Source organism: Anoplopoma fimbria, chromosome 9 (assembly GCF_027596085.1).
Source record: "Anoplopoma fimbria isolate UVic2021 breed Golden Eagle Sablefish chromosome 9, Afim_UVic_2022, whole genome shotgun sequence".
NCBI lineage: Eukaryota > Metazoa > Chordata > Actinopteri > Perciformes > Anoplopomatidae > Anoplopoma > Anoplopoma fimbria.
This window is the reverse complement of record NC_072457.1, coordinates 8,263,879-8,282,816: the sequence shown is the minus strand read 5'-3', so window position 1 is coordinate 8,282,816 and position 18,938 is coordinate 8,263,879. Positions and strand designations below refer to the sequence as shown.

Here is an 18,938-nt window from a genome sequence, read left to right as displayed (position 1 = left end):
GGGATTTGAATGTTTAAGCTTACGACATCAATAAACAGAAGGTTAAAGTCATGGTTTGTGATTAGCATGAATGGGTTGTTGTAATACTTATGGTGTCATACAAGACTGGACCTTAAAGCACAATGAAAACCGTAAATAATAGTTTTTGTTGATCAAGGTGATTTTGGAGGACGGATTAAAATGTTTTAATGTTTTTTCATTGAGAATTTGCTATTTTAAGATATCCATTTGTCCGGACAATATACAAATTATTTAGTTTCTTTTCTTCTTTTGTACATTGAATTATGTCTTAATCATCTCTGCCAGAACAGTAAAATAATAATACTTTTCTTATTTAAAGGATAAGCCTGGAGTCTTCTTTGTCAACATTTCCATGAATAGAGCAAAACTGAATTTGTGTTAGTCTGTCTCTTGTTGTACTCTTTCTGTGGAACAATGTGGTTAATTAATGTGCCACACAGACAATACTTACAATACAAAAACTTTCTTGTAATTAAAGGTAGAATGTGAAACATTTAGTGAAGGTGGGGATGCGTTCAGAAACCCGGTATTAAACAGGCCTCCATGCTTAATTACCGGAGTATTGATAAACCCTGACGTAAATGGCATTTGCTCTGTCTGTCGGGCTGAGCTCCTCCAACTACACACATGCATAGATACAAACGCACACAAGCAGATAGGCTCTGAAAAATAAAACCTATTATTCACGGCCGATGAGTTCGTTCTGTATGGATTTCTTCTATACTTATATTTGCAAATGACAGCCAGGGTTTTTTGTTTTCACTGTTCGTCTGATGGTAAAAATGTATCTTGTCACATGTAAATCAGTGTCTGTAGAGTTTTCTCACTGTGAGATAAAATGAGAATCCAGCAGTAAACGTTGTGCATCCAGGCTACAATGTTCCTGAGAATGGACACATGTTAATTAACCATTTTTTAAAAAGGGAAATTGCAAATTTTTTCCTGTGTCATTCAAGTGTCAGAACATGGAAAATCTCAGCCTCACAGGCTATGAAACTACACATGTTAAATACAGCTGTCACTCACATTAACATGATGCTGCCGGGCATTCAGACAGAAAAAAAAACTGTAGATATATTCTGCTGTTTGTGTTGTTCTTACACCCCATCACACACACACGCACACTGTGCCACACACTGTCCTCTCTTGGTACACATTGAGAAAAGCATACACTGCTGCCTCTCTCTGGACATCGATTTGAACTACACCTTATTTAAAAAGCACAACAGTTTTATAAACTACTGCTATTACTCTCTTGTACATCAGGACCGTATTGTGTCCTTAGAGCATATGGTTTACTTTTCTCTCTGTTGAATCACAATATTTCATAACCCCTTAAACAAAAATTTCAATTTTGAAAGAGAGATTGGAAATCTATCATCATTTGGTGCCTAAAAGTGGTTTCATTCAATTTCATCACAGCGCCTAAGGTGCGTCTGTGCATCTTGGGCGGAAATAACTGACATTAAAGTGTGATTGAAGTCTTTCATGGTGTTTTTATTGTTATTTCGTAATGTTTCTCATGTGTCTGCTGGGGGGGCTTAAAGGAGTTCAACACAGTCAATGTTTACCACTGTTATGACAGAAGTCTATCCTTGTTAAACATTTGAAAGCAATGTTTGTGATGTCAGAGCTGTCCTCAATAGTTTTCTCCTTAGAATATGACCCAGAAGCAGGCTACTTATTATAATGTAAAGTTATTTATAGCTGATATCGACATCATTTGACGCAGTGTCTTTACATTTGACAACTTGAGAAAAATGAGAAAATGCATGAATAGATAAAACGTTCATTTAATTAATTTTTTTAATGAATAAAAAAAGATTGGAAAACGAATGAAGCCTGGGAAAATATTTAAATTAACTACTTTTTTTGGGGGGAGATCTACATACATTGATCTGGGGGGCTGCTAGAACTTATGACTGCCTTAAAAAAAAGATACCGGCTGTAAAAATGTCTGTGAGCCGCTTATATGGCTGATGAGGAATACAATAATAAAGCAAATATTACACAGAAATTTAAAAATAAATGTCGTAGAGCAATAACATGTATGTTTTTCATTTGTTTCCTCTCGTTGTTAATCATCTCATGACCCTTCAGATTTATCTCATGACCCCTTGAGGGGACCTGGCCCAGAGGTTGGGAACCAGTGCTTTAGTTGGTTCATTCAGTATCTTTGTTTTGGAATCAGAAACTGCACACAGACTTTGAACGGGTGGCAAACGTTCCTTGGCACTCCTTCCAGCTGCTAAAGCTGCACTGATAATGATATGTTTAACAACTCTCCTCATGAATTAGCTTTTTGCCTTCCCTGTGTCAGTGTAGAATCGATACTAGTACACATGAAGCTTTCTCGCTGTTGCGGCAAGTTACTGATATGTTTTTGAAAATGATTACATAACCGCAATGCTCAGTAAAATAGAACTGAGGCATGGGATAATATAAAAAAAAAAAAGAAAAATGGAAAAAGTGGAGGGTGCACAAGATTGACCCTATTGCACCCTCCGCTTTTTCCATTTGTTTTTTTTATATTATTAAAAATGATCATCAAGACAAACAGTTGATCATCAAAAATAGCATTGTGAGTAAAGGGGAAATCTATGTCCACAATTTTTGGCAAAGACATGTTACTGACAAACTCTGTGAAATAAAGCACACGAAACGTAATTACAAAACATATGAGAGGAAATGAATTCTGGCCACATCCACACACTGTTTTATAGTAATTTTTGCATACCTGTTATTTTTACTATTTTTGAATTGAGGCTTAATCATAATAAACTATCTGCATATTGTCCTGAAATCCACCTACTGTAACCTCTGAATCTGAGCAGAAGCTCCTTAATCCGAGCCATTTATTAGAGAATCTCAGATAAATGAACTCCTCCTTCTTCAGCTGGAGCTCAGGCGCCTCAGCTCTACCCAGCCATTGATTAGAGATGTGCTCAATAATTCAAATAATAGATTCAGAGAAGAGCCCGCAATTTATCATCAGTCATGTCGCTTTGGTGTTAGGCAGTGACCCTTGCAGCCATGCCAGCTAAATCATCTTGTGACATTATGGATGGGGTCATTTGTAAGTGTGTCATGCTATTATTACTACTTTGTTACAATGGATCCTTCTGACCTCAATGTGACTTAGAGACTAAAGAGTTTGCTCATTATAATCATGACCCTGAATGGATTTTCATAAGAGTTCCAGCCACCAGAGTGATGAGAAGTCAGGAGTTCAACCGAAAAAGGTTATTTAAAAGTACTGAGGGCGAATTAGACAATGTTAAGAGTTGTGTGAGAAGTTTTGTCCCTTGAAGTTACAATCTTGAATATATTAGATATATGTTTAATTGTCTTTGGCACCTAAAGAATGGGGATATTGGTGTGTTTTTGGATGTAATTTCCTAGGTATCATAACAGTGATTCAAATAGTTTAAAAATGATATCTCGGTTAAGAATCTAGACACTTCGGGGTGACTGTGGCTCTGTGGTAGAGCAGGGTCTTCCTTTAATCGGAGGAATCGGCGATTTGATCCCTGGCTCAACTTGTCCATGTCGCTGTGTTCTTGGGCAAGACACTTAACCCCATGAATGGGTGTGAATGGGTGAATGATGACATGTAGTGTTGAAGCGCTTTGAGTGGTCGGAAGACAAGAAAAGTGCTATACAAGTACTGTCCATTTACCTCAGGTTTGGTAAATATGTCAAAAAGTAAGTCCATTCTTTTTTAAGGTCAGAATAACCTTTCAAACTCTGGCCTATGTTTGCTTTGACTGAATTGCGATATACCTGCTGTGCATAAGGTGCAAAGTAGGACATAGCTGTTTCATGGTTGTGTGAGTGGCCTCATTGTAAACGATATTTTCCGTGGTGATTGCCTTTGCTTGAATCCCTGATATCTTGTTGACTATATTGCGTATTGAGTCTGTGTAAGACGTCTGAATCACACTGGAGCACTAGATAAAGGAGACCCCAGATTGCCAACGGGGTAAATTGCAACCTGAGCGAGTCTGTTGCTTTAGCTGCGCCTTCCCTCTCTGGTGGTTTACATTATTGTTTTCTTCACCATCACATTCCTTCCTTCAATGAAAGGCTTATCTTTGTGGTGTTTGTAAATGTAATGCATATGTTAAAGTGTTTGTTATTAGGTCCTGCTCCGCACCACTGACTTTTAAGTTTTAGACTTTCATTACCACCTAATACCACAAATATGTATAGTCTCATATTCATCCTTTATCACACACTCTTTCAACAAGTATAATTGAAAAATGAAACTTTTTAAGCATTTCAAGCATGATTCATTAAGAATTGTGTGTATTAACAAACAAATGAAAGTAAAGCAAAATAGTTGTACATCACAGTATATATTCAAAACATGGAACCTAGAAAATTGATGGCAGTTACTGCCAGTTGAGTACCACCATTCATCTAAATTTCATTCAGTTATTTATCACTAATGTGTCTTATAATAAACAGGAACCTTTCTAAAAGCAATACACATACTCTGCTAAGATTTTCATTCAATCCCACCATAATTTCTTAGCTTTTTATAGCAAAACATATTTGTAAAGTTCATTTTTAACGCTCTTTTGGCAAAACAAAAGGGCATAGTTGTTGTGCCAGAATAGTGAATCACAATAACAAACTGTCAAATCTCGAGACCTGATAATGATGACAAAGTTCTTAAATCAAACACCAATGTCACTATTCTCCCTGACCCATCAAGTGGGTATTTAGAAGCCATTACACCATTATAATTGGAAAGGATGTGCTTTGAATGGAGAGCACAAGATGAAATTAGTGAAAAGCTTCTATAAAGCGGAGCAGGTGCTGATTTGATTAAGTTTGGGTTTTCCTCTTATCCAGTTTGATCCAGATGCCCTTCTCTGGTCGCAGGATGAGATCTCCTACCGGCTGTAAATCTTCACGTTTCTGACAAGCCACAATGTCAAAGTTACGCAGAATGGACGACAAGACAACCTTTTCCTCCATGAGGGCAAAACGTTGACCTGTGGAAAGATTATTGTGGAACAAACACAGCAGTTAATCTGGAGTCTCTCTGAGTGAAGAACACATGGAGACAGGTTCAGTGGACTACAAATTAAACCTGTGTTACCTATGCAGTTGCGGAGTCCAGCGGAGAAGGGGACGTACGCATACGGAGGCCGTCCCACTGTATTCTCGGGCAGGAAGCGCTCCGGCCTGAACTCGTCGGGCTCGGGGAAGTATCGCGGGTCACGGTGGAGAGCGTAGGTGATGATGATGGCGTTGGCACCTTTGGGCACCTTGAAACCACCTGAAGTTACAACAGAAACGTAATGACTGTACTGTAATTGCTTTCCTTACAAATCGCTTCACACATTTTGTTCGACTTAAGACCATAATTAATTTTACTGTCTCAGCTCAAGCCATTAGAAATCAGGACAGACAGATGACAGCTGTTTAATACAGAAAAAGTTTATCACAATTTGGGTCTTATTTTTGTAGATTTTGGCCATCATTTATAAAGGACACTAACACCGTAATCACATTGTTATTTGCTAAAATCTGGGAAAAGTTGAAATCATCAAAACAAAGTCCAATGGCCAGCAGGTTTCTGACTGCCGGAGCCATGTTGAAATTCTCTTTACTGATCTGTTTACTTGGTTATTTACACCATTGCAAGTGAGACGGTTATCCTCAAAAAATTAAGTCAAAGAGTGAAAGGTCCCCTGCTATATCTCCATTTGCAGAGTACACAGATCAGACCAGATCAGTATGATACAAGTTAAATGCTAATAATATAAGTACAGCCTGATCTCCATTTGTGCAGAAATGCAGAGCTTAAGCACAATGAATAGGATAGAATAAAATAAAGCTGTGCAGCATACAAATTATGATTTTAGAATTTAAATGTCAAAATGATGAGCCCTATATTGTCTTATATTGCTGAGTTTCATATTCTGTTAACTGATTAGGAGGGTCTTCTATTTATGATTTGTCGCTGTCCATTGACGAGGGGTGATCTACCATGAAGTGCCATTCACTCATTCACCAAACAAACTGAATATATACAACATGTTGCAATCCATAGGGCCTTGTTTTATAAACTTGAAGAAACTCTGAGGAAGAGACGGCTCCAACAACACCAAAGAATAAATGCTATGTGACAAACAAACCTATTTTTCAAGTGAAAATAACACAGGAAAGCCTGGCCTCCCATGGCTTCTTAAGAATAAGAAATACCACCGCCTCTGGGGGACTTGAACTCAGCAAATGAATGTTTCATTCAAATGTCATCACTCATCTGTAACTCACTGATGTGGCAGTCTTCACCGATGCTGCGGGCAAAGAAAGGCACAGAGGGAAACAGTCGCAGGGCCTCCTTGATCACACACTCCAGGTATTTGAGCTTCCTCAGGTCCTCTGTGTTAGCGGGGCGGTCGGATGTACCTTTGCACATAAAACAGGAAACAATGTTAAACTCTTCAGAACAAAATACAGATAAAGAACAAAGTGTATACTAGGTCTTGGATCAGACGGTTATTAATCAGATTGCACTGAAGTTTCCTGATGTTGCACTTTCTCCTTCTTTTATATCCTTGACATTTACCCCACTTTTCCCTCCATAGATAAGATATTAGTAATAGTACTGCACTGTCTTCAGCGCAATCATTTCAATGGGCGTGCATTGAAAAAGAAAATCCTAACTTTAGACCATAAATCAACAATTATTAATAGAACAAATTGATAACATTACTACTGGGTTCGATAAAGTAATGTTTATTATTTTAAAAAATCACTCCCAACTCTTCGAATACCGACGCTCTGTCAGTGGCCTCAAGCTTTCGAACTGATGCTCTAGATACCCCTCTAAAGTAGTATTTTACTTGTCAGGGACGGTGTGTCTGTTTCCAGTTGTTACACGAGTAGTCACTTTTCAAAATAAACTTCCGTCTTCACAGGAAGTTGGGTTCAGGCGACAAAAAACTACTTCAGGAAAAGGGCGTGGCTGACTTTTACTAGACCCACATCACCACCAAATTCTAACGACTCACATGACGACGCAACAAACTGTAAACATTGTTTCTTTTAGTTTTGCACAGCACACGAGCAGAGGTCTCCTGGGTAAAAGTCCTGTGTTTGTTGAGCCCATCCACCTGCACTCCCAGTAACCCTGTGTTGATTATCTCACTCTTTATAATACGTCAGTTTCTCTGATCGTTTTATGACGCGGGTGGGTTTACATTGTAGGTCGTTGAAAGCACGGTGCGTCCGTATCACATGCCAAGTGGCACTGACCAACCGTCGGTATTCGAATATAGATGGAGTTTTAAATAAAGGTTGAGTAGGTCAAAATGAAAAGTGTCTTTGCTTGAGGACTAAGTGGAGGAAGATAAGATCCTCAAACTTGTGTAAACGTAGCATGTGTTTTTATTTCAAGTCCATCTAGCTCACGTCATGGAAAAAAAAGCATGGTGGTAAATCCACAAAGCTGTTAAAATAATTAAATTATTCTCTAAGTATTTTGGCAAAGACTTTCACATCTATTATCCCAGTATAAGCTCCCCTTGAGCTTTTAAAGAACAAATCGGAACAAAGATGAGTCAAAAGGCCTTTGGGCGGGAAAACAAATGATGTCATGAAAGGGAGAAGGCGTGGGGTGATGGGGGAGAGTGCATGTTACTGTTACCGAACACCTCCTGAAGCTCTTCTTGAACTTTCCTGTGTGCCTCAGGATGGGAGCCCAGCAGATGTAGGGACCAGTTCATGGAGGCTGCTGTCGTATCATGTCCCTGCATGATGAGGGCCATTAAAATACAGAAAAAACAGCACGTTATTTAACGACTTTAAAGCTGCATTCATTGATTTTTTTTGGGGGGCGGGGTTAATTATTGTAAATGTGCAAATGTTTGCCTATTTACAACACCATCCAGCAGACAAGGAACAACATAAGCATTGATTCAGAGTCGGATTTCTAGCCACAAAACATGTGGAAACAGACAGTTATGATTTAATGTTACAGATTTTAAGCATTTTTTTTTTGTGAGATCATTTTAGGGATTTAATGAAAGTGTGTTAGTGTGTCATATATTCATGCAACTGTGACCAGAGTAATGTTCGAGGAGAAAAAAATTAACTAGAAAAGTGTACTTAGCAGATCTTTGCCAAACAAAAAAGACTTCAATCTCACTCAATTGTCAAAACCAGGCTTCCTTAGAGTCAAGATGTCAGCGAAGATTACAAAAACTGGGATTTATTCATATCGTATCGTGAAAGCTTTAATGGATCACCACGCCTGGCAGAGATGATAATGTGAGTTGTATTTCTAACCACCAACCCTAAACATAAAGGTGTCCACTTCCTCCTGAATGTCCTGGTGGCTCATTCTCTTTCCATCCTCATAAGTGGTCTTCAGGAGCATGTCCAGAAATGCTTGTCTTTTCTTTTTGCCCTCTTTAGAGTCGCTGTCCGAATCCGTATTGGAAATGCTCTCCGCTCTTTCTTGTATCACCTGAAACGGAAATGTAGGTCAATGTTGAGGCTGAATGTGGATTCTGCTTCATTTTAATGTTAACGTCCACTTATTTTCAAACCAATGGCTCCATTACTCACTTTGTATGTAAAGGAGTGCAGGACCTTGAGCGTCTTGTCGTGCTCCCGTCCCTCACCAAAGTAGTTGTACACAAAGTCAGGCCAAAACCATGGTGTCCTCTGTCTGCGGCTCACGATGTCACTCATTCTAAGGACAAAAAGTAAGATAGAAGACAGAAATATGAAGCAGTTAATCATATAAATATTCCCTTATTATCGTCTCTTTGTTTGATGGAAAAGAAAGTTGAAATAACTCACTTGTACACGCTCTTAACGTACTCTGAGTCAGAATGACTCTGGGCGTAAATGTTCTTTCCCATTGCAGTTTCTGAAAGAAAACCCACTGTTATTGGAACATCTTTCTTGCTGTATTTAGACCAGTGGTTCTCAACCTTTTTTCAGTGATGTACCCCCTGTGAAATATTTTTTCAGCCAAGTACCCCCTAACCATCGCAAAGCATTTTTGGTTGAAAAAAAGATGTAATACACAGCGCTCTGCCATCAGTGTCTGATTTATTAAACTGTCAACACTGAAAATTGCATTGTGGCATTGAATTCAGTTCATGAACTTACACTTCTATTTTATTGAATATTTATCAAATAACTATTTTGAAAGGATTTTTGAATGGATGCTAGTTTTAAATATATATTTTTAAAATCACGTACCCCCTGGAGTGCCTTCACGTACCCCCAGGGGTACACGTACCCCCATTTGAGAACCACTGATTTAGACCATTCTAAGCATTTATTATGTGCAAACAGGGATAAAAGGTTCATTTATACCTGCACACTTTCACATTCACTGCACATATACTCTCTCACCACAGATAATGTCCAGGGCACACAGGGTTATGTGACTGAAGCAGTCAAATTCACCCTTCCCCGCCTTCTTCTCCAGCTTCTCCACCAGGATGGCTGCCTGCTCGTTCATCACCTCCAAGAAGTCCGTCAGGATGGAGAAGTGGAAGGTGGGGGTTAACATCTTCCGACGCTGACGCCACTTGTTCCCAGTGCTGAAGACAACAAAGAGAACTTAAGGAGGAGAAAGTACACAAGGGACAAATTCTTAAAAACAAATGACAAAAGAAACAGAGATGAAAACTTTAACTTTACCAAACATGGTCATCATCAATTCTAATTTCAGTAATCAGATCCGGATTTGACCTTTGACATTTTGGTACAACTTGGTTGGAGTGGCAAAGGGCACAAACAGGGCAGCTCTCCCAGCAGCCTAAGCTCAGTCTTACTGGGCAGCCTCAACATCTCCTCATGGCCTCCACATCTTTGTAGTTTCTTTAAAGTTTACACTCATGCTTTCACTCATCCATACATCATTACACCACTGACTCCTTCCATGTCTCGTCACCCCGTCTTATTTTTCCTACTAATTAAATTACTTAATTTCGACTCTTGTTACAAGCCTTAGTCGAGTTTATAACAGAATCTTGAAAACAGATTAAATTGAAATTTGCTTTGGGAATTCATGATCACAAGAGAATACATTATAGTATTATAGCATTGTTTTGAATGGGAAACACTAGATTATGTACATTCATCAGATGGAAAACAGCCCCTGCACACCCACAACCCCGCCCCCCTCCCATACACACACACACACACACACACACACACACACACACACACACACACACACACACACACACACACAGATGACTATTCATGTTGATGTTCTGATGTTCTGTGAATTTGGTCTCTGTTTTGATTTTGATTTTTTACAATAAATGTTAATTTAGCGATACATTTTCAGTGTCTTGAAAGTTATTACAGTTATTCATGTAAACCACTAGTCTGAGACATTGTTTACAGCTTAAAAAGGTGTTAAATAAGATTTGGTGATGATGTAAGAGCAGTTAAAACAGACCGGTCAAATTTGACCGGGAACACTAAAGTAAGGGGGGAGAAACGAACACGACAGGAGGGTTAAAAAACTAGTGACAAATCACCATGCAATTCACTTTTTACACTTATATATGTCTATAGCACCACCTTCTGGCTGCAAGTATACACACAATTGTTTTTCTCCAATGTGAACACAAACAGGCTCAGACTTAGTCTTCAGTATGCATCTGGGACATATCTATGGGTCTTATTATTTTTATTAAGTTATGTCATTATAATGTTGATGTTCATTTCAAACCTACAGTGGACTGTGTTTTTCTTTTCTTTAATGCAGGATCCTGAATATTTTGATCTTCCCTGACAAGCTTTTAAAGCTCCACAAGTCAATACCTTGTAAGAAGGCCAGTTCCAAGCCACGGGTGGAGGAAGTTGTATGCATAGGCCTTTTCCATGTGGACAGCGTTGGTCAGAATCGTCTACAAACGACAATTAAGAAATACATTTTTTTTAAAAGCAAGAAAAAGGGCAAGCAAAAAGCAATAGATAGCTGGAATGTTGAGCAATAGCAGTTATGTAGCAGTCACAGTGGTTGCTGTCATGGATGGATTACTGAACAGCAAAGGGGCCCAAAGGGTCAGGGCCCCCCTATAGCCTGTACTTGCAGCAACAACAACAAAAATCCCCTTGAAGAGACACATAACAACCACAAAGGGATTTAAAATGACCCCAAAGAAACATGAAAAGACTACAAAGAGACAAAATATCTACAAAAAGAAACATAATGAAACCCAATATGACCAAAAGAGAAACAAAATGACCACAAAGAGATGCAAAACCTGGGGCCTCTTGCATGTATCTGCCCAGGGGCCAGTTGTCTGCACCCATGGCTGTAGTGTGTGAAAATGCAACAACAGCCTTTTTCTTCATAAGTTAGTGCTCTAGTTATATCTGTGCAAACACACTGACTGTGATTGCTTTACATCTCACTGAATGTGGTTGGAAATGAGACACTTTTTACTCCTATTCAGTTCCTGAGGTTAAATATTTACAAGATAAGGCATGTGGACATAGCAGTTACACCTGCTGTTGACATAATTGGTGTAAATGTGCAGTTGTCAGTCGCTGTACCTCAACATTTTCAGCATGATACAGAACCACAAATGGGACTGGTCCAACCCAGAGTTTAAATAGCGGTGCATCCCTGAACTCACGGGTAAAATCCTCAATTTGACGGAAGAAATCTGAAACAAAAGAAGAAAAGAAAATCTGCATATACAGTATTTATACATCATTAAGTGGGCGATTACTCCATCAGTTACTGTCTCCTGCAGCAGCATGTTGATAGCTCTCTTACCACCTGCATTGGTTTTGAACTGCAGTGCATTTCCTATGAAGGGATACGTTCCTTCCGCCTCCGGAATGGGCTTCATAACAAACCATTTGTGCAGGTAATCGCTGAGCAGCCTGTAGGTGAGGTAGGTCAGAGCGGCAATGAAGATGCTGGTTCCAAGTAAAGGTATCGAGTAACTGCTGAGCAAAACTGCCATCTTTTTTTTTGCTGTGTGTGTGTGTATGCACAGTGTATGTGTGTGTGTTTAAAGAGCAGTAACAGACTGTGACCGTGTGAGCGGCCTTTGCCCCTCCTCTTCTCTCTGCAGTCAACCCCTCCGTCAGCTCACTGGGTTAAATTTGGCCCACATGGTTATTTATTGTTGTTCATATGCATGTAAAAAATTATTTGGAGATATTGAACATGGGAGATAGGATATAGATCAACATGAGTATAAAATGTGAAGAGAAAAAACAGATATAGATGGTAAATGTTGGCACAAAAGATATAATAAAGAAGTTAATTATTAACGGTATCTGACCGGTCAGGACCTCTGCCATATTTATTCTCTCTTCATGTCATGTAAAGCCTGATTGATTAATAAATAACAGACTTATCCATGTGCCAGTTATCTTTTATGATAATTTAGTCTTTACAGAGGCCTTTGGATCTTGGTTTATATGAGAATTGAATGAACATTTACTAGATTTTACAGTTAAGTTTCATTATTTAATACTATTAATGTATCTGTTAATACATTCTAAATTATTGAGTTATTGTTTGTATTGTTTGTTTTTAATTCTGTATGTTTGTGTTTTATTTAATACTTTAAAAATATATATTTTCTTCCAAAAGTGTATATTATATTTTGTTAAGTCATTTTAACCCATATTATTTGTGATTTTTGAGGCAATGTAGTTTATGGTTCCTTTTTAAATGAATCTGTTGAATTAACATTTCTGTGACAAAATCTCAACAGAGACTGAGCATCGAGGCTGTAGCTAGCATGAGGACACGGAGGTCATGTAGTATTTATTTCTTATGAATCTGGACATTTTGGCAACCTGGCGAGAGTTCCAATTCTGAAAAGTATTCAGTATTTTTGCACACAATGTATTTCAATTTGACAACTGTTAGGCCAACAAAATAACAAATAAACACATCAGCTACCTCCCCCATAACTCTCTCTCTGGCATTGTGGAAAAGACTTAGTAAATTAGTTAAGGGTTAGACTTTTCAATGTAAAGGCCAACTTTTCAGCGATTTAGAGATAAAATCATTAAAACTGCACTTGAAATATTTTTTTATTCTTGATATGTTACAATGTACATTGCAAAATGTATAATATAAATCACTTAATTAGGATTGTCAAAATGTAACTATTCAGCTGGACCTTGTTTAAAACATTGGAGAACATGATGATTTTTCTACATTACAGTACTTGAACAGGAATACAATAAAAATACAATAAAAACACCCAAAAAGCCATAGTAACTGTGTGAGTAAATGTGCTGTGTATGCAGGCGCACATATACAACACCACCTTAGGCCCGTTACCATTTAATTAAAAAATGTTTAGGTTAAGCTGCAATGCAATGTAAATACAGTAAGACTGAGTGCATATTTACAGTAAGCACAATATTCACACTGATGGTAAAACAATCCGCAATCAGTTGCAATTATTTGTACATACATTGGTAAATATTATAGCAGAGTGAATTTTCAATTACTACTGTAGGGGCTATTTATTTGATGTTAGTATTTAGTTATTTTATGCATAAGTAATATTGTAATATTGTTATTTAGGTTAGATTGTTTGATATATTAAGATTTTCTATTGATGGTCATTCGTTTAGTTTTAATAATAGTTTTGTTGTTGTTTAGTATACTTAGTTTTGGGATTGGTAATTTGTTTTGAATTGGGTAACATTGAGGGCACCTGCGATTATATAGGCAGGTATAGGACCAGCATGCACTGGGGTGGGCCTATGTTTTTGTTTTTTTGCAACAGGATTACCTTTGTTCTTTTGTTTGTTTACCTTCTTTGTTTGACCAAATAAATTATCAGCAACACGGAATTCTGTATGGACAATAACCTCTTTTGCCTGCGTAAACCACAAACCCATGGTGCGTCAGTGGCCCTTTGAGTAAAGTTTGTTTTAGGATTTTTTGGACAATTGGCCACTAAAACTACAAATGAAACACATTCAGTCCTGCAATCGATTAGTCATGCCAAGAGCTATGAGGAGCTTCTGGTGAAAGGCCGGCACCCTCTCCTTATGGACGGGCCAGTCCAGGACGCAGCATGAACGCAACATTCCCCTACGGAGGAACAGTGAGCTCGACAACTTGTAGTCGTGGACGTCCTGCAGAAAGACCAGAACCACAGAGTCCCTGCTGGCTTCAATGACCTGGTAAAGTGCATGATAGGCTTTAAATCTGGATAAGGATAGAGACAAGGGCAGGGAGGCAAAAAGACAACTGTGAGAACTTCATATGCAACCCAGACAAAATACACTACACATCAAAAAAAATCTAAATTCCATAATTTGATTTTAATGTTTAAATCAAGCAGCGTGAGTTTGATTTACCTCCTAACCCAGGGATCTCTGAGAAGACTTTCAGTGACGACAAACAAGATTTTTCTGGACTTTCTCATATTATCCATGATGGATTCAAGCACTGGCATGCCGGGGACCGAATCTCGATCCTGCAAACAAAACTTGCACATGTCATTCTCCAAGGGCACCATCCTCCTCTCCACCCAGCTACCGTCCTTCTCCGCGTGTATGACGTACGCATCGTACTCGAATTCCCTGCCCTCTTCAACTTTGGCGTTGCTGAACCCTAATGTGCGATTGATCAATATGTTCCAATAAAACTGGATCCTCCAGCCTTGGAACCGCACCAGAAGCGCAGTGACTGTCAGCATGATGACCATAGTGCTGCTCAGAATGTAAAGAGTCTGAAATGGGGTCATATCTTTGCAGGAGAGGGGGTCAAAGTCCATGATAGCGCGCTTAAAGTAAGCTAGCGGGGTATTGCACAAATACTGGTCCCGGAGACCTGGAACGCTTGTCGCATTTGTGACGTTCAACCACGTCACAAACCACAGAATGCTCTCACAGGTGCAGTCAAAAGGATTTCTGTCCATGAGAAGCAGGCGGAGGTTTCTCATAGGAGCTTTGAACACTTTGGGCCTCACAGCTGTGATCAGATTCTTCTGCAAATTTAAAACCTGCAGTGAGTTCAGATCATCAAAAATGGAGTCCTTAAGGTGATTAAGGAGGTTGTTGGCCAAGCTGATTTCACTGAGGTTACTCAACCCTCTCAGAGCCTCTGCTGGGATCTCATCCAGCCCGTTACTATCCATCTGTAAGGTCGTCAACCTCACTGTGTCTTTGAGGAACAACACTGGCCCACCTAGGTTGGCGCTCTTCCACAAGCGGGCAAAGTTATTGTGCTGGAGCTTCAGCACTTTCAGGTTCACGAGCCCCTCCAGCATATTCTCTCTGATGTTGGCAATGTTGTTGTTGCTGAGGTCCAGGACGGTGAGGTTGAGCAGGGGACTGAACGGAGAGGGATCCTTGTTCACCGCTTCGACTGTGAGACTTCTTCCCAACGTCAGGACCCTCAGACTGGTCACACTCACGAAGGACGTAGAGATTAGATCGATTGTCTGGCGGTTATTGGTCATGTGGATCTCTTTGATTTGGCCCAGGCCTTCAAACTCTTTGCCAGTGAGAGTTTGCTTGATAAAGTTGAAGTCTAGAAGAAGAGTGGTGAGGTTCCCCAAAGAGGAGAAGCTTTGAGGATTAATCTGTGTTATAGAGGTTCCTGTTAGATTTAGCTTTCTGAGAGGCGTTCCCGCAAGTGAAACAAACGTCTTATTGGTGATGGTTCTGAGCGAGATGTAACTACTCCAGCTCAAATCGAGTTCTTGGAGACTTGTCAAGCCCGTAAATGTGTTCTCTGTTAATTGTTGCGCACCAGTCTTCTGCATAATCAAACTCTCCAGGCCACTCAATGGTTGGAAGGAGAAATCATCAATAATGCTTTGACTTTTCACAAGAGCGTTTGTCAAATTGAGTTTTTTCAAACTTTTGAGCCCCTGAAATGTGTCCTTGGTCAGGTGCTTGAAGTTGTTGTCTGTCAAAATTAGAGTCTGAAGTCTAGACAGCCACTGGAATGCGCCATCTTCCATTTTGCCCATTTTGTTATGGGACAGATCCAGGAAGGTTAGATTCGTTTTCTGCAGCCCTTCAAAGGCTCTGTTTGTGAGCGTGATCAGATTTGTCTTCCGAAGGGACAAAACATCGATGGCCGTCACTGACAACTCGAAGCAGAGTTTGGAAACCAGCGTGCCCATATTACTTCCATCCATGATCACAGTACGTAGGCCTGAAATGGGCTCAAAGCAACCAAGCTCCAACTGCAACAAAACAGAACATAGAGGTCTTGAAGTGAGACAAAAAAAAACGGGAAACAAAATAGACAAGTGAGAGCAAGTGCTTCAATGACTACTTTCTAACACTGGTTCCACCATTTCATTTCCCATTTCTAGGTAAGTTTCCTACCGTTTTAAGAGTCACGGATGACATGTTGAGGAATTGCAGAGAGGACGAATGGCTGAGAAACAAGAAGTCATCTTTACTCAGAGTAGTGATGTTATTGAATCCCAGATTGAGGCTGAAGAGGTTGGGCAGCTGGGGCTGAGAGCCAAGCTTGGCCGACTGCAGTTTATTTTGGGACACATCAAGAACTCTCAGGCTCTGTGAACAATAAAACAGAGAACAAAAACAAATGAGACGCAATGCATGAGAGGCATATCAAGCAACTGTTGAGGAAAATGAGCCAGCTGTTACTCCGTCTATTTCTGACCCAGCTCATCAGTGTAACTGTACCTGTAGTGCAGAGAAGGGCTCCCCTTGCAGATTTAGCTTATTACTAGCCAAAATCAACCCTGTTAGATTGGTGCAATGGCTCATGTCCTGCTTCTTCAGCACATACACTTGATTGTGTTCCATGTTCAATGTCCGCAGCAGAGGCAGGGTCTGGCACAAACCCTGGTCCAGCATGGTGATACTGTTGTAGCTGATGTCGAGGTGGAGGATGCCCGGGTAAGGGGCGAGAGACGCGGGGGGAATCTTCCTCAGCCTGTTGTGAGACATGTCCAGGCTGGTGATGCTCCCGGGAAGGTCCGGAGGGACCACAGTGAGGCTGAGGTGGCTGCAGTCAGCTCTGCCGTCTTGCACATTGCAGGAGGTCCTCTTCTGGGAGGCCACGCAATGGTGCAAGATGATCACCGCCAGGAGGAGAAGGGAACGTGGGGCATGCATCGTTTCAAAGACCTTTCAAAAACGAGAGATAGATTCAAATCTGCATAAGCCTTAGAACTACATAAATAGTTGGGTTTTTGGGGCAATTTTGGGGCAGCACAACAAGAAGATATAGGAAATCCCAGCCTGTAGGTGAGGTAGGTCAGAGCGGCAATGAAGATGCTGGTTCCAAGTAAAGGTATCGAGTAACTGCTGAGCAAAACTGCCATCTTTTTTTTTTTGCTGTGTGTGTGTGTATGCACAGTGTATGTGTGTGTGTTTAAATAGCAGTAACAGACTGTGACCATGTGAGCGGCCTTTGCCCCTCCTCTTCTCTCTGCAGTCAACCCCTCCGTCAGCTCACTGGGTTAAATTTGGCCCACATGGTTATTTATTGTTGTTCATATGCATGTAAAAAAATATTTGCTGTGCGTGTGTGTGTATGCACGGTGTATGTGTGTGTGTTTAAATAGCAGTAACAGGCTGTGACAGGCTGAGTATATTTATTTTTTCTCTTTTAGCTCTGTTTTGAGAGAAATATCCTGTTCTTTAGCTGCTAACGTCTCGTCACTATATGCAGCAGTTAGTTACTAGTTTTGTCTGTCTTCTTTTCAGTGCCGAGCAGTTAATGCACAATGGGTTTTTAAGAGAATTGTAAACAACATGCCTGCCGCTACTGAGAGTGACTCAAAACAGGAAAGTTGTGGGCAGTAAAACCCACCAAAAAATGTGCTTAAAGATGCAAAAAAAACACTTGTGGAGAGAGGAACTGAGTTTGATCGGGTGATGAATCGCTGTTCATCACAATATGAGCAACATCTTTCTCATCATTCATCTGATCTATTGTTAAAATAAACATACTGACTCCATATTGAGGAATAAGACATTGGCTATATTACTATTACTATCACAGTACACATGTATGAATATTACCAGGACTGCATGATGATCACAGCACTGTAAGTCTGACTCATATTTCAGATGTAAAACCAGCAGAGTTCTTACCAGATTTTGCCTTTTTACATATCAGACTTCATGGACTTGAAACAGAAAGCATTCTCTTCCAGCTCCACGTTAAAGAGGCTCAGTAGGAGCTTGTGTGTGAGGCTGCTCGCACTCTGCAGCCACAGAGGCAGACAACACGGAAATGAGGCAGCAGCCGCTCCGGTTTCACTTCCACATTGCCTTGATCCACTGTACAATTTAACTGTTTCATGCACGAGGAAAAGCAGAAATATTGGGAAGTTGAACGAAATTCATTCTCACTTCCCACAAACTAGACGGGATCCAGACTATTTACGATTATTAAACTTCCGTAGTGTGTGATGCAATATAGACCCAATATGTGTCTAAACATCAGCAATGTGCTGGTGAGGCGTGGTGTAGACCGGCTAAATTGTTCAAATTGCCTTTTAAAATACTAAATATTGTATGTGCTTATGGCAGAGTAAGACATAAATCTATTAGTAAACGGTCGTGTCATTATGAGAAGACATTTATGAATTTACCTGGTGAAGACGAATGGGACGAATTTAAGAGTAGACGTGCAAGGCAATGAATGTTGAGGAGTGGAAAAACCGGCTGCAAGTTTGCTGTAAATAGTGTTATTTCATAGCTTTAAAGTCTCTGATAACTTTGACATAATATATGAAATAACATATAAATCTGCCTAGGGGACGCTTCTCCGTCATTGTTGTGTATGTCTGTGCTGTTCTATAATCTATTTACCGGTATTGTGGAAACAGACAGTGACTGTGCTCTGCCCCTATCCTCTTCTGTGACTGTGTGAGAAGACAGGTTGGACCAGTCTTGCTATGACAGGCCAGAGCAGGATCTGAATT

General features: G+C 39.9%; 2 protein-coding genes across 2 annotated transcripts; both read right to left on the bottom strand.

Moving 5' to 3' along the window:
• Nucleotides 1-4,300: 4,300 nt before the first annotated feature.
• Nucleotides 4,301-12,054, bottom strand: LOC129095682 (cytochrome P450 4V2). The gene is made up of 11 exons (XM_054604222.1): nt 11,804-12,054; nt 11,578-11,690; nt 10,840-10,925; nt 9,412-9,602; nt 8,848-8,917; nt 8,611-8,737; nt 8,336-8,509; nt 7,688-7,790; nt 6,313-6,447; nt 5,132-5,311; nt 4,301-5,024 (listed from the first exon to the last, which is right to left on the bottom strand). The coding sequence occupies exons 1-11, from the start codon at nt 11,994-11,996 to the stop codon at nt 4,855-4,857; spliced, it is 1,542 nt and encodes a 513-aa protein (XP_054460197.1). The 5' UTR covers nt 11,997-12,054; the 3' UTR covers nt 4,301-4,854.
• Nucleotides 12,055-12,803: 749 nt separating this feature from the next.
• tlr3 (toll-like receptor 3) lies at nt 12,804-18,226 on the bottom strand. The gene is made up of 5 exons (XM_054604542.1): nt 18,103-18,226; nt 16,684-17,130; nt 16,357-16,551; nt 14,371-16,211; nt 12,804-14,218 (listed from the first exon to the last, which is right to left on the bottom strand). The coding sequence occupies exons 2-5, from the start codon at nt 17,116-17,118 to the stop codon at nt 13,987-13,989; spliced, it is 2,703 nt and encodes a 900-aa protein (XP_054460517.1). The 5' UTR covers nt 17,119-17,130; nt 18,103-18,226; the 3' UTR covers nt 12,804-13,986.
• Nucleotides 18,227-18,938: the final 712 nt, after the last annotated feature.

Bases quoted from the DNA above. Each gene is read 5' to 3' on its own strand.
- LOC129095682 (XM_054604222.1), bottom strand. From the start codon at position 11,996: ATGGCAGTTTTGCTCAGCAGTTACTCGATACCTTTACTTGGAACCAGC. The intron at 9,603-10,839 runs GTATTGACTTGT...TGTTGTCTTCAG, and splicing joins GGAACTGGCCTTCTTACAAG to CACTGGGAACAAGTGGCGTC. The intron at 8,738-8,847 runs GTGAGTTATTTC...TTTTGTCCTTAG, and splicing joins TACGTTAAGAGCGTGTACAA to AATGAGTGACATCGTGAGCC.
- tlr3 (XM_054604542.1), bottom strand. From the start codon at position 17,118: ATGCATGCCCCACGTTCCCTTCTCCTCCTGGCGGTGATCATCTTGCAC. The intron at 16,552-16,683 runs GTACAGTTACAC...TATTGTTCACAG, and splicing joins AGCCCTTCTCTGCACTACAG to AGCCTGAGAGTTCTTGATGT. The intron at 16,212-16,356 runs GTAGGAAACTTA...GTTTTGTTGCAG, and splicing joins CATCCGTGACTCTTAAAACG to TTGGAGCTTGGTTGCTTTGA.